Raw genomic sequence first — 26,151 nt, 5'->3', positions numbered from 1 at the left:
CTTCGAGATGCGGCCGAAGCGCCATCTACAGCTGGCATCAGGCCAAGCGTGTAACCCTGGAGACAGGCCACTACCTGCAACTAGGGTGCAAGGGATGGAGGTGCTTTCTTAGCCAACAACAGGCCGGCTATCGTCTTGGGAGAAGAAAATATACCCGCCTTGAGGGGCGGCTACGGTTTTCTAACAGCAGCGACACTCAGCAAAGGGAAAAGATCACTGATCAGGGCAGGGAAAGTACTCTGAGACCAGAGTAAGTCCAGGACACACGGGATGGAGTCGACAGTGAAGCTGCTCCTGAGTCCAAACGCTTTTATTTTTAAAACTTGATAAAAATGTACTCAATTACATTTCATACAGTAATAATTAGTGAGCTTTGTCCCAAAAAGGTTATGTTTTAAGTCTCTTTGTAAAAATAACAAAAGCTTTATCCCTCAGTCTCTGGTCAGTAAGAAAGGAAGAAAACCTTGCTAGAAATAACAATAAATAATTTCACACAAAAGGCCAGGTGACATAAGAATAGTATATTAATATATTTTCTTTGTATTTACAATAAATCCATTTGTTAATACTGTGATAGAAAAAATAATCAGTCCACATTATGCAGTAGAAACAGGCTTTGCAGATGAGCATAGCTCCCACAGTAAAAACACACAAGGATTTCTCCCGCAGCTAAAGCACTTTTCCACATGACAGTCCTGGGTGAGAGTTAAAGGGACAGAGTACTTTTCGTCCTAGAACCCAGGAATTGAGGGTACCATTCAGCAAGCAGCAAACAGCTGTTCAGTTTTTCCAGGACTGTTTAAATATGCTAGTTACCATATGAGAATTTTTTTTGAGATATAAAAAGTAAAAACACTAAATTGGGAAACTGCAGTCATCAAAAGCAGCCCCAAACAAAAAAGCCATTAACAGAAATAAAACAAGGCATTCTTATGTATCATGCATAAAAAGGATAATTACATAATACATATTTTAACAACAGCCTAATAAATAAATGAGGTAAATTTTACAGTCATTGGAACAAATAAACTATATTCAACCTCTTAAGTGCTGTACTGCCACTGCTTGTTTCGAAATGTAAAGTAATATAATTCATGTAACCCTACAAACTGTGAACTCTCAAAGGTTTGCTCTTTGGATCCCCTTTGAGATCACAGAGGGGCTGCCTAACAAAGTACCATCTGAATATAAACGACCAACACCAACACGATACAATCACCATGTAATTACCACTTTGTATGTGCACAGTGGGAACACTGTGAAAGTTAGAAAAAAAGATGAAAATAGACTGGTCAGAATTTTAAATTTCAGACTAATCCATGATAATCCAGAACAGAAGATAAAAATTCACTCAACAGATATAACTCGACACTTTTCCAAATTCAGCAGTCCACTAAGATGCAGCTGCCAAACAAACCCATCACCTCAAAGGTAAAGAGAGGAAGAAAGGTGCAGCTCTTGAGCTTTGGCTCTTCAGCTCACGCTCTCAAAGTCGCCTGACGACAGAACAGTAACACGGTGTCTTCGCTTTTCTATTTGCGTTTCCTACTTTAGCTATTAGTACAGAATAGAAACATATTAAATGATCAGGTCAAGGGTAAGCACGTACGGCCAGTCCACAGAACATTTTAAGTTGAGTTAATCAGTCGGGCCAAGAACTTCCTGCCAGGCCGCTACGCTTCTCCTCTACAGCCGCCCCTGGCAAAGGAACTCAGGAGATGGCCGTGACTACTGACGGCTCTCTGCAGGGTATGCCAACTCCACCTTTACTTTCTTCTCTCCTTTGCCACTTAAATGCATCATGTTAACCATCTGATAAGAAATTTTACTTTACAAACTCCTTGTTTCAATGACTAGAGAAGTGATTTTAACACAGAAACCTGCCAATTCTGAGATGAGGACAACGACGACGACAGGAAAACTAAAAACCAGATGATTATTCACTCAAATTTCTGCTTCAGCTTTTTTTGGAAGATGGCTGGCAGAATAGAAAGCAGAGCCAAGACCATGAGAACAAACACCGAGTTCCAGGAAACCGCCTCCCCCGCAGTTGTGAGCTGGTACAGTGTTGTTCCCGCCTTAATCGCAACAAAGGAGGGAGGTGCAACTCCTAAAAAATAAAAACATGGCAAAAAAACAATTATTTTTTAAAATTAAAATTCTGTGTGTAAAAAATTTCTTTTTTGTCCCTTTTCTTTTTAGGGCCACACCTGTGGCACATGGAAGTTCCCAGGCCAGGGGTCACAGCCACAGCAATGCAGGAGTCGAGCGTACACCACAGCTTGCAGCAAGGCAGGACCCTTAACCCACTGAGCGAGGCCAGGGATGAACCTGCATCCTCATGGATACTACGTTAGGGTCTCAACCTGTTGAGCCGCAATGGGAACTCCTCTATGAGTATAAAATTTCTTCTAAGAATACAGTCAGTCACATTTTGGAAATTCTTAATTTTATTTAAAGCTCCTCAGATTTATTTCCATATAAAAAATTCAATCTTTCAGAGTTCTTTTGTGGCACAGCAGGTTAAGGATCCAGGGTTGTCTCTGCAGCAGCTCCAGTCAGTTGTTCTGAGACACAAGTTCAATCCCCAGCCCAGTGGAGTGGGTTAAGGATCTGGTGCTGCTGCAGCTGTGGCACAGCCTATAGCTGCAGCTTGGATTCGATCCTTGGCCCAGGAACTTCCATATGCCACAAGTTCGGCAAAAAACAAGACAAAACAAAAACAAAGATAATGAATTTAAAAGTCCAAGGGAAGTTCCCAGAAAATAATTTTATAAAATTTATCAACAGCCTTAAAAAAATAATGTGCTATGACCCACCAATTTCAACTTTAAGAAATATTAATGTACCATGAGCAAAGACCACGTCTCAAGGTTGTTCATCAAAGCATTATAATAATAAAAACCTGGAAATACTCTAAGTCTTTGAAAATAAGTCAGAGTAAATGCTCATTCACCCTGGATAAAAACGAGTGGCAGGAGATATTCAGAAATGGAATGATAGCAGTTCCTGTTGTAGCTAAGCGGGTGAAGGACTTGACGTGGTCTCTGTGAGGATGTGGGTTTGATCCCTGGCCTGGCTCAGTGGGTTAAGGATCTGGTGTAAGCTGGGGTATATGCGGCTCAGACCCAGTATTGCTGCGGCTGTGGCACAGGCTGCACCTGCAGCTTTGATTCAACCCCTGGACCTGGAACTTGGTTCAGCTGTAAAAAGAAAAAGGGGGGGGGATGGAAAGATACTCAAAAATACATGGGTAAAAAGAGCAGTTCATACAACATGGTGGAACAACCACATTTTATTAAAAACCAGAATAAACTGAAAAAAGTACTTTAGCCAAGTCTGAAGTTAACTTTAGCTCTAGGTATTTCATCTGTAAAATAGACAGGTATAAAATTCTCTCTTCTGATTCTATAAATTTAACATGCTTTTACAAAATCCAAAATTAATCCTGCTAAATTTTTTTCCCCAGTTTTACTGAGAATTAGCTAAGATTTTTAAGTTTGTCTATGAATCTTTCTATAGGTAGTAATAAAAACTATTAACTCAAAGCTTGAATTTAACAGACACGCAATACCTGAGGAATCTGCGCATTTTGCTGCTGTCTAAACAATTCAAATTAAATTTGCAAGTAGAATATTCTTACTAAACAACTATCAGAATTTATAAAATACATAAGTGGGAGTTCCCGCTGTGGTGCAGCAGAAACAAATCTGACTAGGATCCATGAGGACACAGGTTCAATCCCTGACCTCGCTCAGTGGGTTGAAGATGTGGCGTTGCTGTGAGCTGTGGTGTAGGTCACAGACACGGCTTGGAGCTGACATTGCTGCAGCTGTGATGTAGGCTGCTGGTTTTCGCTCCAATTTGACCCCTAGCCTGGGAACTTTCATATGCCATGGGTGTGGCCCCAAAAAGCAAAATGTGTGTGTGTGTGAAAGAATCTTTATGTCCACTGATTAATTTCCAAATTAAGTGCAGGCTCCTTGAAAATAAGAACCGTTTGCTGAGCCTTCCTTCCCCCGTACTTTTGGTAATGCCCATAATACTATGTCAATAAAAAGAAAAATAGGATCGATTTTCTACTGAAAATTGAAGTTCAATATTTCAGTACTTGATTACAAGACAAAAGAGAAGTTATTCAAAGGCATCTTTGTCTCTTTATCTCTGCTGAGAGAGCTGCTCAATTCTGCATGATTGAAAAACATTCACTGCTCAGAGTTCCCGCGTGGCTCAGTGGTTAACACATCTGACTAGAAACCATGAGGACGCACGTTCCATCCCTGGCCTTGCTCTGCGGGTTAAGGATCTGGCATTGCCCTGAGCTGCGGTGTAGGTCGCAGATGCAGCTCGGATCTGGCGTTGCTGTGACTCTGGTGTAGACCAGGGGCTACAGCTCCAATTAGACCCCTAGCCTGGGAACCTCCATATGCTGCGGGTGCGGTCCTCAAAAGACAAAAAATAAATAAATACAAAATAAAAAACATCCAGTGCTCTTACTTTTAAAAAGTAACAAAAAATATTTAAATCAACACAACCAACAAACATCTCTGAGCAACTATTTACATAGGCCAGGCTCTGTGGCCACCCTTTACACACAGTGCTGGCATGTCGGTAAAGAGCACAAAAACCTGGCCTAGCCGTCTCCATCAAACGCGTTCTAACAGCCTGAGAACTAGAGGCCTTACCTAGAAAAGTGCCAATAAAAAAAACTTTCAGCGGCACATTTATCACAGGAGACGTAATATTAATAAACCAATTAGGCAGAAACGGTGTTATTCTCAAAAATATGATGTAGTTAATGAGATGCTCTCTATGACGTTCAACCTGTCACAAGAAAAAACAAATGAGGATCAAGATAAGGTCCGTCCTGAAAACAAACTGCTTAACATAGAACACCTTACTTCAAATCCTTATAAACCTAAAAAGGCAAAATTAAATGTATAACTATATGTAAGATACATAGCAAATGACCGACTTTTTAATGCTTTTAACTTCCTATATGTAAAGGGCTAGTATAGCACAGTAAGAGACCTTGCCTCCAAGAGTTCCTGTTGTGGCTCAGAGGTAATGAACCCGGACTAGTATCCATGAGGAGGTGGGTTCAATCCCTGGCCTCACTTGGGTTAAAGAATCCAGTGTTGCCGTGAGCTGTGGTGTAGGTCACAGCCATGGCTCAGATCCCGAGTTACTATGGCTGTGGTGTAGGCTGGTGGCTACAGCCCTGATTTGAGCCCTAGCCTAGGAACTTCCATATGGCACAGGGGGACCTAAAAAGACAAAAGCAAAAAACCGTTTTTGTGATTATAATGAACTTTACGTGAGTGAGTTCATTCATCACTGATAAACGAGATTAAACAAGCCCACAGAAACATCCGGCCCATTAAAGAAGAGCGCCATCTGCAGCGAACTCTCTGGATCTTCTTTTACAGATAGTCATTATCATTTTAAGCAGGATGCTTGATTTCTGTGAGTTTCCTAATCCGTTTAAAAAAAGAGGTAAGGTAGGATGATTTCTAAAATTCTTCTGATTCTTCATAAAAACAGATTTTTCTTAGCAACACTATGCTAGTAGAGCTAACGTCTTTGTGGAGGTCCTGACGGAAGATTTCTGCCCGCTGATGAAACGCATTAAAAAGTTGGCTGGTGCAGGTTTTTCGGAGACCACTGACCGCGCGGTGTATCAACATAAACCAGCTGAGGTGTCTAAGCACGGGGGTGTCTTTACGTCGGCCCTCTGACGTCTCTGCTCTACTGAACTTACCAGGAATGAAGCATTACCAGTTACTCTTCTACATACAAAACCTTCCTATCTCAAAGTATTAACATTCATTATTTGCCTACCACTTGATTTTATTTTGCTCAAAAGATCATTTTTATTAAAGCCCCGAGTCTGAGTTAATGTACACAGGGATTATACAAACTGACTTCTTAAGCAGCCAAAGTGTTCCGAGATAATTTAAAAGCACATGTTTACCTGCTGTGACCATTTCACTGCTTTCTCTGTTAGGTATTTGTACACCACTGGCCTCCCAACTAAATAGGAGAGCATATAGCAGAAGGAGGCACCGAGTCCAGAACACTAGAAAACAACAAGAAGTCATGAGCATTGTCCTTGTCCATCGTACTCATACGGACGTAATCGCCTACAGCAAAGCTCAACTAGCCCCTTCTGTGGGTGTATGGGGAGGAGACTCTGCACGATGACATCTCCTGTGCAGAGAACAAGAATCCACCCAGGCCTTCCTCTCACCAAATTATTATTATTATTACTTTTTTTCGTTTGTTTGGTCTTTCTGCCTTTTCTAGGGCCGCTCCCGAGGCATATGGAGGTTGCCAGGCTAGAGGTCGAATTAGAGCTGTAGCCGCTGGCCTGCACCAGGGCCACAGCAACATGGGATCCGAGCCGCGTCTGTGACCTACACCACAGCTCACGGCAACACTGGATCCTTAACCTACTGAGCAAGGTCAGGGACTGAACCCACAACCTCATGGTTCCTAGTTGGATTCATTAACCACTGCGCCATGACGGGAACTCCTATTATTATTACTTTTAAAGCAAGAGAGACTCGTTAAGTTATCAGAGGGGCACCGGCTGAGCTCAAGATGGCACCAGCCTCTTTAACCAAATTATAACTAAAATGAGGCCAGCTACAACAAACCTGCACTTGTGATTAAACTTAGTGATGATATCCAAATAGTTAATGTTAGCCTTGAGCTTATGAATAAAACCTCAAGAGCTAGTATTTTTTCAATTGCTACACTTGAAAATACCACCCTCAGCCTGGGATCTCACTCACTGTGCCCACCGACATTCTTGGACTATTGAAGTTACAAAACACTACAGGCAGCAAAGGCTAAAACATAACCTATACATGCAATTCAGTGTGTCATACCCATGTTCAAGAAAAAAACAAACTATAAATCTCCTAAAGTAATATCTTAACAGACATTACTTTAACGCTAAAGGCCCCTTAAAACGAGTAACTGGAGGCTTCCAGAGACTCTTGGGACTAGGATGCCTCATCGTTCCCATCATTCTATTTGAAGGTATTTTTTCCCCCAGCCTCCCAGTTTCATTTTATATACTTACCAAACAAACAAGAAATAAGGCCAGTGGGAAGGGATAAAGAAACCCTGAGAGTATGCTGAGGAATATAGAGCCCGGAATAGCAAATGTTTGCAAGCTGTTAACTTCTAAGTTAAGGATTAAAACATAATTAAATTAATTTTTAAATGACAAATCCAACAATCCAGAAAAAGAATCAAATATAGAAGTTGTCACGTTAATAAGATTATATCCATATTTCAGTATTAAAAAATTAAGTAAAATTACATCCAAAGTTTAAAAATACATGACTCCTCAGTTGTTAATAGACAGCTTTAAGCTTAACTTTTACCAACATTATCATAAATCAATGCTGATTAGAGTGTGTTACTAAGAGAAAAACCAAGACAGATACCCAACATGTACCAGACAGAGAGGAACTGGGTACTCTGTGGGGAGAAGAAGGGAGAAAAAATGAAAAAAGAGAACAAAAACGTCTTCAATCTTTTAAATAATATGCTTCTCTAATGCTTTTAGGAAACAATATTTGTGTGGAAATACAGGTACATGTACATATAAGGATCCAGCATTGTCATGAGCTGTGATGTAGGCTGCAGACATGGCTTGGATCTGGCGTTGCTGTGGCTGTGGTGTAGGCTGGCAGCTGTAGCTCTCATTTGACCCCTAGCCTGGGAACCTCCATATGCTGCAAGTGCGACCCTAAAAAAAAAAAGCAAAAAAAAAAAAAAAAAAAGTTACTGTTTCCAACATAACCTTTTTTTTTGGCTTGCAGCATGCAGGGACTTGATGAGAAATCTCAGTTCCCAGACCAAGGACTGAACTGGGGCTGCGGCAGTGAAAGCAGCAAATCCTAACCACTAGACCACCAGGGAACTCCCTAACTTTTAGACATTTACCTGAACTTACTACTCATTAAAAAAAAGGAATTCCCATTGTGGCTCAGCAGTAAAGAACCTGACTAGTATTCATGAGGATGCAGGTTTGATCCCTAGCCCTGCTAAGTGGGTTAAGGATCTGGCATTGCCATGAGCTGCGGGGTAGGCCGCAGACGTGACCTGGACATGGCGTTGGTGTGGCTGTGGCTGGCAGCTATAGCTCCAACTGGATCCCATGCCGTGGGTGTGGCCCTAAAAAAAAAAAAAAAAAAAAAAAGATAAGGAGTTCCCGTTGTGGCTCAGTAGCTTAAGAACCTGAAGCTCTCCTCCCACGCTCAAGCCTGGGATTTCTAACCTTCTGCTACCCACTCTCGCCTCATTTTTCTTTGATGAATTCAGCCACTTCCATGTATGTGGAAATACATACAGCTTCAAGTATATGGCCATATATACCGATAACTCTGAATTCTCTATTTCCTTTTCTTTTCTTTTTTCTTCTTTTTTTGCTCTGACTGTGGCATATGGAAGTTCCTTGCCAGGTACTGAACCCATGCCAACTACTAAGCAACCCAAGCCCGCTGCACTGACAACACCTGATCTTTAACCTGCTGAGCCACCAAGCAATTCCCTGAAAATCCTGGTTCTTAATGTCATAGGCATAATTAGCTATTTGCTTTACATACTATTAAATATATATAAAAAAATATTGGTATTATTCTGAAAATTTTTTTTTTTTTACATATTTAAAAATTCCAGAAGTTCCCACTGTGGCACCTCAGGTTAAGAATCTGGTGTTGTCTCTGAAGTGGCTCAAGTTGCTGCTGTCACATGGGTGCAACTCCTGGCCCAGGAACTTCAACATGCCATAGGCATGGCCAAAAGAAAATTTTTTTTCCAGAACAATGTAACAACTGAAAACAGTTTAAGATTTCTTTCAAATCTTTTTTGTCCTTAAGATTTATCCCATGGAGTTCCCGTCGTGGCACAGTGGTTAATGAATCCGACTAGGAACCGTGAGGTTGAGGGTTCGATCCCTGGCCTTGCTCAGTGGGTTAAGGATCTGGCGTTGCCGTGAGCTGTGGTGTAGGTTGCAGACACGGCTTGGATCCCGCATTGCTGTGGCTCTGGCGTAGGCCGGTGGCTACAGCTCCGATTCAACCCCTAGCCTGGGAACCTCCATATGCCATGGGAGTGGCCCAAGAAATGGCAAAAAGACAAAAAAAAGATTTATCCCAAAGGTGCACACAGTCAAATTACTGTTTTCAAGGAAACAATGTGAAATAATTCCTTTAGATAGTCAAATCCCCACAAACTTAATATACTGTTACATTTGCTTCATTTTGCTTAAGATTCTTTAATTTTTAAAAATTCTGCTAGGAGTTCCCTGGTGACCTAGTGGCTTAACGATCTGGCATTGTCACTGCTGTGGTGTAGGTTTCATCCCTGGCATGCTGCAGGTGCAGCCCAAAAATAAAATTCTGTTGAAAGATACAGAAAATTTACCACCTTAACCATTTTTAGGACCATGGTTTAGTAGCATAAAGTACTATTACACTGCTGTGCCAGCAACCTCCAGAACTCTTTTCATCTTGCAAAACTGAAACCCTATTCCCATGAAATAACATTCCCTAGTCCCTTCCCGCCAAGTCCCTGAAAACCACCCTCTTTCTACTTTCAGTCTGGACCTAAGGCACAGCAGTGACAATGCTGGACACTTCACCTGCTGTGCCACAAGAGAGCGAACATTAGACATTATCACACTGGGTCAAGTGAGTCAGACAGAGAAAGACAAATATCATGATACCACTTAGATGTGGAATCTAATAAAAAATGATACAAGACGGAGTTCCCGTTGTGGCTCAGTGGTTAACAAATCCGATTAGGAACCATGAGGTTGTGGGTTCAATCCCTGGCCTCAGTGGTTAAGGATTCAGCACTGCCGTGAGCTGTGGTGTAGGTCGCAGACATGGCTTGGATCCCGAGTTGCTGTGGCTGTGGTGTAGGCCGGTGGCTACAGCTCTGATTTGACCCCTAGCCTGGGAACCTCCATATACTGCAGGTGTGGCCCTAGAAAGACAAAGTGACAAAAAAAAAAAAAAGGATACAAGAGAACTTATTTATAAAACAAATAAATTCACAGATTTAGAAACCAATCTTACTGTTCCCCTAGGGGAGACCACTGCGGGAAGGGAGGAACTGGGAGGTTGGGAAAAACATACATACACTACTGCATAAAAGAGATGATTAACGAGAATCCACTGTACAGCTCAGGGGATCTATTCACTAGTTTGTAATAACCTAACCTCTATTCACTAGTTTGTAATAACCTCTATGGGAGAAAAGCATGGAGACACATAGAAGCTGATTCATTGTGCTGTACAACTCAAACTAATAGGACGCTGTAAGTCCACTATACACCACAAACACTTTCTTAAAAAACAATTAACTAATAAAATAATCCTAAATAAAATTATTATCTTGAATAATACAAAGGAAAGGAAAATGTTTATAAGTGAAATAAGCAGAAAACAGAAGAACTGGTAATAAATATTCAGAAATAATAAAAGAGTTGGAGAGAGGATGAAAGTGAAAAATTTTCATTTTCATTTTTTAACATTTTATTTAATCATATACTGTATTAATTTTTAAAAGGAAAAATAGTTATGCACAACTGAGCAGCAGATCTCTTAAAGCATTTTTCTTAAACTAGAAAACATTCTTCAGTTAAAAGGATACAAAATATATGTAGCGAAATATGCTACAAGTACTTGTACATAAAAGGTGTCCTTGTATTTGGATAAAACTTTTCCTAGAGCCTTGGCATCATCCATATCTCTGGGAACCTTCATATTCACTCTTTCTTCTCTGAAGAAATAAAATTAAAGAGAAAAAAGTTTTAAGTAGAAATTTGCCAAGATAATTCATATCAAAGACAAGTTCAAAACATGAAGTTTTATCCAAAATGATTTGACGCCTTGATCTGTAATATGTTGAACATAAATTCACAACATTTAAGTTCAAAGGTCTCTAAATTATTTGTTTTTTGATGCTTTAATATAATTGCATGAGATGTGTCATCCATATGAAAATTCAGGGTGACCCAAATTAAAGGTTAAAAAGCATTTGCTCCAACACTGGAGTAAATTTTGAATTAGGAAATGAACCACTGATGTCAGCATATTTACAACAGCGAACACCATTTTGGGAGATCCTCATGATAAGCTGACGTCAATGAATTACAACTGACCCTAAGCGAAAATTTTAATGAATTTACAGTTTACATCTTACCCCAACTCAAAGTTCAGATAAAAACACTTTCCACCTTCTATTAATTTTACTTTATATTTGGTGCCTTGTTCGGAACTGAACGTTCTGTTTATAAAAGCCTCAAATAATCACCCTGTGTTTAACATGTATTACACCCATTTGTTTACATGATAAAATTTAACTTTGCTGAACAATGATAGAATGCTGTTTAAGTCCCCAAAAAATGGCAAGTAACTTAAAATGGGTTTTCTCATTTATAAATTTTAAAACTAAAAAAGCTCTTTATAGGGGTGTGCATGCATCTCATACACAGAGAGAAAGAAGCAAAATGTAAGATTCCTAATGGCACCTACTGCATAAAGGTGTTTCAATTCTTAGAGCAGACTGGGAGCAAAACAACCTTAATCTACACTCCATCTTCTTTCCCTCTTTCAGCCAGCTCTTATTTTTTCTTTTTCAGCCGCCCTCAAGGCACATGAGAGTTCCGGGGTCAGGCTTATGCAAGTTCCTGGGCCTGGGATAGAATCCGAGCCACAGCTGTGGCAATGCGGGATCCTTAACCCACTGCACTGGGCCAGGGACTGAATCAGTGGCTGCAGAGAAACAAGCTAGACCATTAACCCACTGTGCCACAGCAGAAACTCTTCAGTCAGCCCTCTGTTTCCTACTCATCAAAATGAGAAAGGATCTAAAATGAAATCAGGGGAGTTCCCATTGTGGCTCAGTGGTTAATGAATCCGACTAGGAACCATGAGGTTTTGGGTTCAATCCCTGGCCTTGCTCAGTGGGTTAAGGATCCGCCGTTGCCATGAGCTGTGGTGTAGGTCACAGATGTGGCTCGGATCTGGCATTGCTGTGGCTCTGGCATAGGCCGGCGGCTACAGCTCCAATTAGACCCCTAGCCTGGGAAACTTCCATATGCCGCGGGAGCGGCCCCAGAAAAGACAGAAAGACAAAAATAAATAAATAAATAAAATGAAATCATACTAAAATTAACATGACAATATGACACGCTCCTCCCAAGGCATTTACAAGGTATAGGAAAGTATTACAGTAAAAATGAAAGCCCTGGTGCTAAAAGCTGGACTCCTTTGAAGGGCAAACTGAAGTCCAGCCACAGAGTGGATGCACGCCCAGGCCCCTCCCCCCCGGGACTCCAGACTGCTGTTCAAAGACGTCCCAGCGCTGCCTGCATCTGGATGGAGTTGTTTCCCCAATTTGGTTATGTATCAACCTCTATCTTTTACCATTCTTTCTTAATTAGTAAGCTGTAGACTTTTTTTTTTTTTTTTGCCATTTTCTTGGGCCGCTCCTGCGGCATATGGAGGTTCCCAGGCTAGGCGTCGAATTGGACCTGCAGCCACCAGTCTACACCAGAGCCACAGCAACGCGGGATCCAAGCCGAGTCTGCGACCCACACCATAGCTCACATCAACACCGGATCCTTAACCCACTGAGCAGGCCAGGGATCGAACCCACAACCTCTTGGTTCCTGGTCGGATTCGTTAACCACGAAGCGAACTCCTGTGGTCTTTTGTTAATTCAAAAAACTCTCTAATTTTTGCTTAACTAAGTGCAGAGTGGTTATTTTGCCAGCAAATCCTACAAACCTTGAGACCAAAGTAAGGCCTTCGGCAAAACAAGCATAAAGGATTTTCAGACAAAAACTAAGGGAGTTGATTACCACTAGCCTGGACTTAAAATAAATAGTAAAGGAAATTCTTCAAGCTAAAAAAAAAAAAATGTGCTAATTAGTAACAGAAAAACAGATGAAAATGTAAAACTAACTGGTAAAGGGAAATAGTTAAATTTAGAATAATCTTACAACGATTGTTGGTAAGTCACTCATAATTTAAAGTATTAAAAGATAAAAGTATGGAGTTCCTGTCATGGCTCAGAAGAAACGAGATCTGATTAGCATCCGTGAGGATGCGGGATCGATCCCTGGCCTAACTCAGGGGGTTAAGGATCCCCTGTTGCCATGAGCTGTGGTGTAGGTTGCAGACGTGGCCTGGATCTGGTGTTGCTGTGCCTATGGCGTAGGCCACAGCTCCAGCTCCGATTTGACCTCAAGCCTGGGAACCTCCATATGCTGTGGGTTTGGCCCTAAAAAAGACAAAAAAAAAGATAAAAGTATTAAAATTACTAGAAGTACAGTAATTTGTTAATAGATACACAATGTAAAAAGATGTCAATTATGTCATAAAAATATCAAATGTAGGAGAGCCATGTAAAATGTAGTTTTTGTTGTGCTTGAAGTAAAGCTGTCATTAGATTAAATTAACCTGTTATGAGTATCAGATGCTTCATGGTATAAACAAAGGAGAAAACTACAGTCGACGCCTAAAAGAGAGAGGAAAGGCATCAAAGCACCGCAACACAGGAAATCATCAAATCCCAAAGGAAAGAGAGTAAGACAGCAACGCAGGACCGTCAAAGCAACCAGAAAACCATGAACGAAACGAAAACAGTAATTCCATAATTTAAATTTTCTAAGAGAGTAGAAATTAAATGTTCTCATTAAAAAGAAGTTTAACTATAAAACTTCAAGCATAAGGAAGAGTTAATGAAAAAATTTTCTTACTTATTTATTTCCGTGTTTGAGTAAGATTTTATTTTTTTAATGAAAGAAATTCAGAGGCAATAGGAATTTCCTGATATGCTGAAACTACACTGTCCTGGTGGAGAGTCTATCCACATTTTAGTAGTCTCTGATGTAACCTATGATTAACCAAGGGTGTTATTACTGTGGTTAAATAACCCTGAGATAATTTGTCCTCATAAGGTAAGTTTCAGGTCCATAATATCCTCCCTAAAAATTCAAAAAGTTCTGGAGTTCCCGTCATGGCACAGTGGTTAACGAATCCGACTAGGAACCATGAGGTTGCGGGTTCGGTCCCTGGCCTTGCTCAGTGGGTTAACGATCTGGCGTTGCCGTGAGCTGTGGTGTAGGTTGCAGACGCGGCTCGGATCCCGTGTTGCTGTGGCTCTGGCGTAGGCCGGAGACTACAGCTCCGATTCGACCCCTAGCCTGGGAACCTCCATACGCCGCGGGAGCAGCCCAAGAAATAGCAAAAAGACAAAAAAAAAAAAAAAAAAAAAGTTAGCTGGCACGATTAAGTCAGGCAGAGAAAGACAAATATCACATGAGATCACGAATATGTGGAATCTTATAACAAATGCTTCCAAAAATGATGCAAAAGAACTTATTCACAAAAAAAAAAAAATTTCAAAATGTTCTGGAGTTCCTACTGTGGTGCGGTGGGACTGGTGGTGTCTTGGGAGCCCTGGGACACAGGTTCGATTCCCGGCCTGGCACACTGCATTAAGGATCTGGCATTGCTGCAGTTGCAGCTGCAGCGCAGGTCACAATTGTGGCTCAGATCTGATACCTGGCCTGGGAACTCCACATGCAGTAGAGGAGCCAAAAAAGAGAAAAAAAAATTCAGAAAGTTCTACAACCCAAAAGTTCTTTGTAATTTTTCAGTAAAAATTGACCCTATCTATATTGAATTATTTTTAGGCTTTTATGATACAGGTTTCTCTGCAAAAATATTAATGTATTAGATTACGGGATGCTGCCCTGGATGCCAATGGAGGTACTACACAATACACAGTATCTATGCCATGTTACCTTCCCAAAATAGAAAAGTTTTAAATTCTGAAACACATTCACCTCCAAGGTTCTGGCTAAGAAATTGTGGTTGTATACTGGACAGACAAGTCTTTTTACAAGGTGAAAGGTACCTATTCAAACCATATCATTTCTATAAAACAGGGAAGAGAAAAAGAATTAAAAGAGATGTGATGAGGAAGGAAATGGATGAACAGAAGAAGACAAAAATTGATTACAAGGAAAAGGAGGAAGGGGAAATACAGGGATGGAAAAAAAGAAGAGAAAGCAAAGAAAACGAATGTCAGTATTTTCCAAACTCTAAGTCAATATCTATTACAAACTGTGAGATAAATTTACTTGGTCACTACTAGCACTAAAAAATACAATGCAATACGTTTATTAATGTGATTTATTTACAAATGTTATTTATTAATGAAAAGTAGTTATGATTTTAAAAACTGTTTGAAAGCTATTAGAAAGATGCCTTAATTAGAGAAGCAGAGCTAGGAAAACTTTGCACAGAAAATCAGGAGACAGGTCTGGAAGGAGGGATTTAAATAACTGTCAGTAAGAACTTGCTACAAGCCATGAGAGTTGATGTACCGCCACTATGACAGTTCTGGTGCTTAAAATTATTTTAACTTTTAATCCACTTTCATCTCTATAAATGCTAGACATTTCCCCTTTCTTTTAGGATACTTACTCACTAAGCTGAGGAAAATTTTTATATACCAAAAACATAACAAAAGCTGAAGATAAGAAAATGGACACCAGTATAAGAAGAGACATTCTTGCTGACCCAGCTTCTGCACAGGCTCTCTCTGAAAGGAAAAAAAGAAGTGATAATTAAGACACAGGAAGACAGAATTCCAAGCCAACAAACCAGTTCCTTCAGAGGTTTTGCTCCCAAGAAACTGTTCACATTTTTTGGCCAAAATACTTGTAACATTAAATTTTAAGTACTTCCCTATTTATTTTTTTCTTCTTTTCACAGCCACACAGGGAAGTCCCCAGGCCGAGGGTTGAATCGGAGCTGCAGCTGAGCCTTTCCCCACAGTCACAGCGACACCGGATCAAGGCCACATCTGGGATCTGTGCCACAGCTTGAGGCAACGCAGATCCTTAACCCACTAGCAAGGCAGAGGATCCAACCCGCATCCTCACAGAGACAACAGGTGGGTCTTTAACCTGCTGAACCACAACAGGAACCCCAAAGTACTACTGTATTTAATGTTTATTAACTGGGAATGGTTCTTTTCCGGGAGATACCCATTTTACAAGCACTGGGGAAAAAAAAATTTGTAGCATTGATTTGTTGATAAGCCAAAGGGGAAAAGAGGGTATTCCGCCAAATGCTATCACCGGCTTTCCATTTTATTCTACAGTGGGAACTGACAGCACAGGCAGAATGGTCTCTCAGGAAAAATGAGGTACTTTGGCGACTGCTCCAACTGTCCTAAGACTCCTGAGATTTGCTAATGCTTCTGTCAATGTTATACTTTCTCTTTGCAACATGGGCTTCAGAATAGTTAACCCCAAGTTTGGGTGGCTGTGACTCCAAGAATGGGACAATATGTTTGTGTTCTCCAATAAGATAATCTTAATGTTATTTTAAAAATTATGTGCATAGGAGTTCCTGCCGTGGCTCAGCGGTAATGAACCCACCTAGTATCCTTGAGGTCTCAGGTTCCATCCCTGGTCGTGAGCTCTGGTGTTAGGTCGCAGATTCAGCTTGGACCCAGCGTTGCTGTGGCTGTGGTGTAGGCCGGCAGATACAGCTCCGATTCGACCCCTAGCCTGGGAACCTCCATAGGCTGAGGATGCAGCCCTAAAAAGAACACACAAAAAATTATATGCATATAGCACAGGGAACTCTGGTCATTATTCTGTAATAACTATATGGGAAAAGAACCCGAAAAAGGCTGTATGTATGTCTATAATTGAATCACTTTCCTGTATACCCAAAACTAACACAACATTGTAAATCAACTATACCTCAATTAAAAAATTAAAATTAAAAAACAAATCTTAAAAAAAAATTATGCAAGGAGTTCTCCCGTGGTGCAGTGTTTCAAGGACTTGATGCTGTCACTGCTGTAGCCTGGGTTGCTGCTGTGGTGTGGATTCGATCTCCAACCTGGGAACTTTTGCAGGCTGTAAATGCAGCCAAAAAAATTACATGCAAGATGAAAGCATAAAATGAGATCCAGGACACCACAAGCAGTGGAGTGAGCAGGGCTGTTTTTACTGGAAGAAGTCAACAGTGAGGAGGCTGAGACACTTCCGTAGTCTCGCTGGGGAAGAGGCAGGAGTGGCTGTTCCATTTGCGCCATCTCCACTTACCATCATCCCCTGTCCATACTGACAGCACTGAGGGGTTAACATATAGATACCTATACTATCATTAGGACTTATTCTTTTTTTTTTTTTTTTTTTGCTTTTTAGGGCTGCACCCGAGGAATATGGAGGTTCCCAGGCCAGGGGTCCAATCAGAGCTGCAGCTGCTGGCCTACCCCACAGCCACAGCAACACAGGATCTGAGTCACATCTGTGACCTACACCAAAGCTCACAGCAACACCGGGATCCTTTTTTTTTTTTTTTGTCTTTTTGTTATTTCTTTGGGCCGCTCCCGCGGCATATGGAGGTTCCCAGGCTAGGGGTCTAATCGGAGCTGTAGCCACTGGCCTACGCCAGAGCCACAGCAACACGGGATCCGAGCCGCGTCTGCAACCTACACCACAGCTCACGACAACGCCGGATCGTTAACCCACTGAGCAAGGGCAGGGACCGAACCCGCAACCTCATGGTTCCTAGTCGGATTTGTTAAGCACTGCGCCACGACGGGAACTCCAACGCCGGGATCCTTAACCCACTGAGCAGGGCCAGGGATCGAACCCGAGTCCTCATGGATGCTAGTCGGGTTTGTTAACCACTGAGCCATGACAGAAACTCCTATAATTACGACTTCCTATTTTCAGTTCCATGCCCCTCCCTCTCCTAACTTAATGCCTATGTAGCTTTCATATACGCCTTTACGAAACATCCTAAATGAAATCATAGGACTGCCTGGACTCCATTAATTTAGGGAATCGTTCTTCAGGAACATTTGTAAAGCGTATTAGGTGTTTCTGTTTGCTCTCCGAATGTTCCTTTTCTATGGTCCTGTCACCCTCCCTGTCTCCCCCATCCCTCAAAGACGCTAACCTCATGGGCCCTATTCTCACTGTGTGATTCCAATACGCTACCCTCCAGAACCCCAAAGGCTAACTGGCCTAAGGATGACCCTCGAAGAAACAATTCATTATTGGCTGATCAAATTCTTTTTTTTTTTTTTTTTTGCCACTGAATTGTTCACTTAATTTATGTATTTCTGGCCCCACCTGCAGCATGCACAAGTTCGAGGCCAGGGAATGAACCTGCACCACAGCAGTGAGAGGAGCCACAGCACTGACAATGCTGGATCTCTAACCCACTGTGCCACAAGGAACTCCCTTACACACTTTAAAATGGTTAATTTTCTGTAGTATGAATTTTACCTCAATTTAAAAAAAAAGAAGAAGAAGGAGTTCCTGTCGTGGCTCAGCAGAAACAATTCTGGGAGTTCCCGTCGTGGCGCAGTGGTTAACGAATCCGACTAGGAACCATGAGGTTGCGGGTTCGGTCCCTGCCCTTGCTCAGTGGGTTAACGATCCGGCGTTGTCGTGAGCTGTGGTGTAGGTTGCAGACGCGGCTCGGATCCCGCGTTGCTGTGGCTCTGGCGTAGGCCGGTGGCTCCAGCTCCGATTCAACCCCTAGCCTGGGAACCTCCATATGCCGCGGGAGCGGCCCAAGAAATAGCAACAACAACAACAACAACAACAACAAAAGAAACAATTCTGACTAGCATCCATGAGGACGCAGGTTCGATCCCTGGCCTTCCTCAGTGGGTTAAGGATCCAGTGTTGCCATGAGCTGTGGTGTAGGTGGAAGACACAGCTTGGATCTCGCATTGCTGTGCCTATGCTGTAGGCTGGAAGCTGCAACTTCCATTCAACCCCTGGCCTGGGAACCTCCATATGCCATGGGTGTGGCATATGGCCTAAAAAGCAAAAAAAAAAAAAGAAAGAAAATTGGATCGTGGCACCTTCCCTGCTTAGAACCTCCCAAAGGCTTCACAATACAATAAAAATAATGCCTAAATTCCCTCCCTGCAAGACCCTGGGGATCTGGGCTTTGTCCAAATTTTCTCTTAAGAATTCATACCCAGAAAAAGAGACACTCTTATCAAAGCAGTGGTGGATCCTGATTGAAGCCAAAAGATCAAACAGCAAAGGCCAGAGTCAAAGGACATAGCAAGGCAAAGACATGTACTAGAAAAATGTGAGAGGAGAGGTTAGATGCTTTTTTTCCCCTTTGGCTGTGCCTGTGGCATGTGGAAGTTCCCGGACCAGGGACTGAACCCTCACCACATCAGGCACTGTAGTGGTGACAGCAGATCCTTAATCTGCTGAGCCACAGGGGAACTCTTAAGAGGAGAGGCTGGAACAGAAACCCAGAGAACAGAAATGGAAGATACTGTTAAACTGCTTGTTGATTTCGAATTTTCCACTTCCCTTGAAGCCCGGCTAGAATTCATTTCTTGCTCCTGGATACCAGTGAGATTGTCTCATATTCTTAAAACGACCTCCCTTTTTATTTGTACTCATTTAAAGTGACTTGTGTTCCTTTCAACCAAAAAAGTTTTAACTAAGTAAAACCTCATTTTATGCCTTATCTCTCCACGGCAGTTTTATGTATGTTACATCTGAATTAGTTGAATTTTACTAAATTTGATGCTGAAGTTAGAGTCTGTGAACTACATGAATAGGCTTCGCCTAGGAGCATGTCAGAAATAGGGATTCCTCAGGCCAACATCCCAGACCCACTAGATTAGAATTTGCATCTTAATAAACGACTCAGGGGACGGCATATTAAAGAAGCAGCAATCTGGCCTACGCTACCTATTTTTTGGTTAAGTAATAGAGGCCCAAGGAGATTGTGCTATCAATTTTTAAAAAAGTCTTAAGCAACAAAATAGTGTGAAGTATATCTCCAAAGCACTTTAATAACCATTAACAATCAACTCATAATTTCTACAAAACAACTGCTTAGATTAATCCTTTAATATACTAAATATAAATTATACTTGTTTATGAAAGCATGCTTTTTAAAAGACAGTGTTTATTGAGTTCTAGTATGTGAACCATGAAGTTAAAAAAATTTTTTTTGGCCACATCCATGGCATATGGAAGTTCTGGGGCCAGGAATCAAACCTGTGCCTTAGCAGCGACCAGAGCTGCTGCAGAGACAACGCCGGATCCTTAACCTGCTGCACCACAGTGGGAACTCCCAGAGTCCTATTACTTCTGAAAGATAGACTGCTTCTAAGTCGATCTGGAATTAACTTGCCCAGCCCTCACTTTTCACTTACTTTTCTGCTAGAATCAGGCTCAGAGTACAAAGACTGATACAAATAATTTAATATTTTGGCATCTTTTAAACTCTTCAAGGAGTTCCCGCTGTGGCTCAGCAGGTTGAGAACCCAACTAGTATCCATGATGAGGAAGTGGGTTTAATACCTGGCCTTGCTCAATGGGTTAAGGATCCAGCACTGCTGCAAGCTGCAGTGTAGGTTGCAGATGCAGCTTGGATCCCACGCTGCTGTGGCTGTGGCGAAGGCCAGCCACTGCAGCTCCAATTCCACCCCTAGCCCGGGAACTTCCATATGCCGCAGATGCAGCCCTAAAAAGAAAAGAAATAAATAAAAAACTCTTTGAAACCATTAGTTTTGAGGTTTTTTTCATCGTGTAGATAGTAGATATATGTGAACAGAATGAATGGATGATCCCCCCCCCCCCCTTTTTAGGGCCACACCTGCAGTATATGGAAGTTCCCAGGCTAGGGGTCGAATTGGAGCTGCAGTTGCCGGCCTACACCACAGCCATGGTGACATGGGATCCCTGCCATCTGCAACCTACACCGCAGCCTGCAGCCATGCTGGATCCCTGGATCCTTAACCCACTGAGCAAGGCCAGGGATTGAACCCACATCCTCATGGATACTAGTCGGGTTCTTAACCTGCTGAGCCATGAAGGGAGCTCCTCCTCTCCTTCCTTAGAACATCTCTTTAGGACTTTGACTATGCAAGGAATGCACTCAAATGTAAAGCTGGGTAGGACTATCTGCTGAGCATTCATTATGTACGAAACATTTTGCTCAATCTGCTCCTAAGAAGCTGATACCATCATCAGCCAGACTCCCAAGCAATGGCAAAAAGGGGGTTTGAGTTCATAGGAAAATGAGATTACTGCACTGGAGGACAGCAAGATTCATAGAGCAGGTAGAAATTTAATAAAGACTAAAAGATGAGTTTACAGTCTTCTAACCTGTAGCATAGCTAAACATAAGCTTAAAGATTTCAACAGGTGAAAGTCCTCAAATTAAAAATTAAATAAGACATTTATCAGGTTAGCGCTAAAATTTAACTAATATTTTTCTTCCCATTATTATTTCACCAGTCCTAAGTAAGAGGTCTGAGGGGAGAAAGGTGTCAGACATTTAACTGGACCAGAGAACACCACTCTGAGTCTTCTCTGCGTAACATCTTTCTGACTTGCTATTTATCTTACAGCTGGATGATGAAATACATAGACATCTGGTGAACAAAATTTACCTCCAGCTTTAACGGTACCTGTTTTTTCACTCCCTAGAAGGAAAACTTTTGTAAGCATTGTACTCAACACAGTGTAAACAAACGAAAACAGATGATAATGCAATAAAACTAAACGATAGTCAGTTCTAAAGTTCTCCATTCTTTCACATAAACCCGGAAATACGGAGGGCTGCTTATTATGATTCAAGAATTCTTCTCAGGTATAATTCAAGTAAATCCAAAGGCTAGCACATAATTCACTTAGAGTTGTGAACAGAGATAAAAATTAAAAACCTTGTTTTAATGATGCTTCAACACCTAGACACGAAGCATACCTATCACACCAAGCGTCCTTCCAACTGCATTATACACATGCTATTCAGCATGCAGATCTGCCCACCGACAGTGCTTTGCACTTGCTCACCTCTAACCCTTCCATCATGCTAATCCCCATGCTCAATTAGGCCATTATCTGCTTTCCAACCTCCCTCCAGGCCAAAGGTTCCGCTAGACAAAGTCAATCACCCACTCCCTTGGCCTAAACAAGTTCACTGGTTTTCTATTTCAGTTACGGTTATCACTTACTATCAATTAAGGTTATAACAATAATCCTTTCACAGTACTCTCCATAAGGGCTATTTCAAGTCTCTTGAGCCCTTAATTCTACTTCCCACTACTCTCAACCAGTGAGGCTGCCTCCACACTTTAGTGAGCTTCCCAATCTCAACCTCAAGGTCTGTTCAGGAAAATACCTCCTCCTGCCCTTTCCCCTTCTCTCTCTATGAAATGCCAACACACTTTCTTCCATACCTTGCCCTCAGAATAACCTCTTCTCCATTCACCTAATCTCTTCCATTCTTCCCACTAACAAGCACTTTCCCGCACACATATCTATCCTGAAAAACCAATCTGAGAGGAATTTATTACCAAGTTCAACCAATACTATCTTCTAAGAGCAGTGAAACCAACTTCAAACAGTATTTCTCAAATATCTTTGGATGCATTCCACAATAAACAATGTATTTTATATCATGATCTGATGATACACACAAAATACATACAACTGAAAAATACAATTCAAGGAATACTCACCCCCTACTACATGCTAAGAATGCTATTTTCTCTTCCACTTTTTAAAATGGCTCATGATTAACCATCAAATTCATTTCACTCGGCTCACAAGGGAGTGACCTACGTATTTTAAAATGTGGCCCTAGGAGTCCTCGTAAATCAAATGGTAGTAAAAGATGAGCAGGGCAAAGAACACAAAAAAACATAAAACACTTGGTCCGGGCACCTTGGCACACAGATTGGGTCAAGCACCTCTCAAGTTTACCCACCCATTCTCATCATGCAAGAATCACTTTCAGTGTTACTGCCTTGCTCAAGTCATCAGTGGTCCCCAGGGTGGGCCTCAGATGTCAGACTAGAGTCAAGGCAAGGAACCCACTAAGTGTACCAAACTGCACGTAAGGTATAGGACATTTCAAAGGTACATGCAATAACTACCTGTCAAAGTTACACAGATTTATCAGTTAATAAAAACACAAATTTAAAGTGTTATGGAATTTATAGAAACATTCTATCACTGTGTACTTCTCAAAAGTTACTCAATTTTTTTTCTCCAAAACCTTTTTTTTTTTTTTTTTTTGTCTTTTTGTCTTTTTAGGGCCGCACTTGCAGCATATGGAGGTTCCCAGGCTAAAAGGGTCTAATTGGAGCTGTAGCTGCCGGCCTATGCCAGAGCCACAGCAACGTGGGATCCGAGCCGCATCTGCAACTTACACCCCAGCTCACAGCAACACTGGATCCTTAACCCACTGAGCAAGGCCAGGGATCGAATCCGCAACCTCAAGGTTCCTAGTTGGATTCGTTGACCACTGAGCCATGACAGGAACTCCAAAACCTATCCTTTTTTGACTGCCAAGTTACCACCTACAATTAACAAAAACTGTTCTTCATACCTTGGAAAATTGGCTGCTAAGTGATTACTGATGCTATCACATCACCAGCCAGGTAATGTAAACCCTGCCATGCAAGGGCGCCACAAAGTCTATTGCCCAAGAAGAGAATTTCTAACACTAAGTAAAAAAAGAGACAGAATAGAGAAAGACAAAGGAAAAGAAAAAGAAAAAACCAAAAATCATTAATAAAGAAGATGGATTAAAAAAATTCCTTTGCCTATAGACTTAAAGCCCTTTATACTGACACCATTTTAACTAAGGCCAAAGTTACCTCCTTCTACCACTCACTGGAAATCCTCCACTCCTGACAAGTTTATGCCTCTCTCTCTTTTTTGGCTGCACCCATAGCACGTGGAAGTCCCCGGGCCAGGGATCAAACCCTCATCACAGCAGCAATGCTCGAGCAGGTGCAGTGACATTGCCAGATCCTTAATATCCTTAATTCACTGCAGACACAAAGGAACTCCCAAGTTTATCTCTTCATAGACACACACAAAAGGTTAACACTAATCTTCAGGCCTCATGTTTCCCCACCCAGTATCCCTTCCTGTTCTCTCTACTCATTTAAACCCTACTTCTCTGGGAAGGCCTGCCTTCACGTCTCTTCCCTGTCTTCCTACAGGTCTACAGTCCACAGACGCCACCTGACAGCATCATAAAAATAATGGTGTCTAATGTGTTGTTCTAATGATAAAATAAGATGCAACAGTGTAAAGGCATTTTGGGGATTTCAGGGTCTTTTCTTTTTTTGGCTGAACCCACACCATATGAAAGTTCCTGGGCCGGCAGAGATTGAACAGGAACCGAAGCTGTGCAACAGGGGATGTGCAACCCACTTCGCTGGGCTCAGGATCCAACCTGCATCTCCGCAGTGACCTGAGCCGCTGCAGCTGGATCCTCAACCCACTGTGCCACAGCATAACTCTTCAAGGTTTAGGATTAAAAAAAAAAAAAAAAAGTAATACAACAAGTTACTGCTATCCCAATCCAAATGATAATCTTTAAGGATGTCCTATCTGGAAAATACTTTTTCAGGAAACCCTTGGATTACTGTCACTCTCAGTTGCTGCATCTTCAAGGCTCTTGTCATTTAGAGTGGATTTATACTTTGACAATTCATTTCTGGGTTTTGAAGTTATCTGGCTCTACTGTCTATAAGGCTGAAAAGCATCCAAATATATAAAGCTGAAAGACCCAAATCAAACTGGGGACATTTTAAATTATCTGAAGATAAAATATCATTTCCTGCACGACACCACTTAAATGTTTCATGCATTTTACATTTGATTCAAGAAACTTCAGCTGAATGGTAAACATTATCTCCACACCACGTATAAATATATCTTTAAAGAGGACAATACTTTATGGTTGACACAATATTGCTAGACACTCTTAAAAGACCCTTCCTCTACCCATCACTAGTGGAAGAACACATCACTGTGAGCAAACTGCGGACAACTTAATGGCCATTTGTTAGGATCTCCCCAAGCTTATGGCCTTTGAAAGCATTTAAAGAGCTTAATCACTTCAACTGCTGAAAAGCAGGAAACTTCTATGCCTAGATGGAATTAACACATTCAAGGTACACATTCTGCTTAAAATAATATTTAAAGCCCTGAGAAATGCCAGGATGGCAGTGGGGGGACACACACACACACAAAAACAAACCTCGAGAACAAGAGATCTTAGCTTAAAAAGTAATTACTAACATTTATTTAGCCTTCACTTCGCATAAGCCAAACATTACACTAAACCTTTTACATGAATTATTTTGTTTAATTCATGCACCACTCTTAAGTAGATACTATCATCATCCCCGCTGCACAGTTCGGACACTGACCTTTTGAGCTTTTGAAGGATAACAAGCACAAAGTCATAAAAGTGGTAGCGCAGGGACTCAAACCCAAGTATTCCTGCCACCTGGAAGTGGCACCTGGACGTCATTACACACTTGCTTTTAGCCACTACTTAACCAGTCTGGCTTGGTGCCCTCTTGCAAGTCATATATCCACGCTGGGCCTCAGTTTCCTCATCTGCAAAAGTAAAGCAACGAAGGCCGACGTTCCTGCCCGCACTGCCTCGCTTCAATATCATCCACCTTACAATCTCCCTGAGCGTCAACAAGCCGGTGTCATGCCTGTAGAAGGCATGAATTCAACTGAAAAAGGACTTACGAAGCTGCTAGGACGGCCTCGTGGTGCGAAGGGCCGCAGCCCAGGTCCCCCACGCCCTCTGCCCCGGCGCCTGGGTACCACCAGGCCGCCTCTGCGTCCGCGAATGCCTGGGACCGGCTGTGGTCCCTCCTCCTCCGAAGCCCTCCGCTCACTGCCCCCGGGCCAGCCCCAGCTCTCGCGTCCAGGTCTACTCACCCTTTAGGCGGTCTCCGCCGCCCGGGGCCGAGGGGCCCCGCGTCCCTGCCGCCTTGTCCCCCGCGGGGGTCGCGTGGAGTGCCCCCGTTTGCGATCTTTCGACGACTCCGCCTTTCGTCATGGCTGCGGCGGGGAAGGGGGAGGCAGCGGGCAGACGCCGCGCCCTTAACAACCGCACTCCGCCGAGGGCGCCTTCCAACAGCCAGGGGCACAGGCGCAGCCGCTTCCGGGGCGACCACCTCACCTGAGACGACCTCGGCCCGGCGAGCACAGTGACGCGGCGCCGAGAGCCGCAGCGCCCACTCGCACTAGCCCCGCCCCGC

The 26,151-nt window shown here is 42.2% G+C and overlaps 1 protein-coding gene across 11 annotated transcripts; it reads right to left on the bottom strand.

Annotated features, from left to right (window-relative positions):
- Positions 1-294: 294 nt before the first annotated feature.
- TMEM41B (transmembrane protein 41B) lies at positions 295-26,131 on the bottom strand. Of its 11 annotated transcripts, none has more exons than XR_014814413.1 (7): positions 25,829-26,131; positions 15,528-15,645; positions 10,678-10,806; positions 7,091-7,191; positions 5,975-6,079; positions 4,686-4,824; positions 295-2,110 (listed from the first exon to the last, which is right to left on the bottom strand). XR_014814413.1 is itself a non-coding variant. In XM_003129390.6 (7 exons), exons 1-7 carry the CDS (start codon positions 25,947-25,949, stop codon positions 1,941-1,943), a joined length of 876 nt encoding a protein of 291 aa, XP_003129438.1. In that variant the 5' UTR covers positions 25,950-26,131; the 3' UTR covers positions 295-1,940. The 11 variants fall into 11 exon arrangements, 2 of the variants coding, with proteins under 2 accessions (XP_003129438.1, XP_084830850.1); XR_014814411.1 differs by having other exon boundaries at positions 295-2,309; positions 3,954-4,824; positions 7,091-7,184; XM_003129390.6 differs by having other exon boundaries at positions 7,091-7,184.
- Between the last annotated feature and the right edge of the window lie 20 nt (positions 26,132-26,151).

Source organism: Sus scrofa, chromosome 9, assembly GCF_054392235.1.
Source record: "Sus scrofa isolate SSC_HxYL_T2T_F1_AM1 chromosome 9, Sscrofa_HxYL_maternal_Yorkshire_Landrace_v2.0, whole genome shotgun sequence".
Taxonomy (NCBI): Eukaryota; Metazoa; Chordata; class Mammalia; order Artiodactyla; family Suidae; genus Sus; species Sus scrofa.
The sequence above is the reverse complement of the archived record's forward strand: the minus strand, read 5'-3'. Positions and strand labels throughout refer to the sequence as shown.

Coding starts and splice junctions, on each gene's coding strand:
- TMEM41B (XM_003129390.6), bottom strand. CDS start 25,949: ATGACGAAAGGCGGAGTCGTCGAAAGATCGCAAACGGGGGCACTCCAC. Junction 6,080..7,090: donor CCTTATTTCTTGTTTGTTTG/GTAAGTATATAA, acceptor GTTGTTTTCTAG/TGTTCTGGACTCGGTGCCTC. Junction 2,111..4,685: donor TTTTATTGGCACTTTTCTAG/GTAAGGCCTCTA, acceptor TTTATTTTTTAG/GAGTTGCACCTCCCTCCTTT.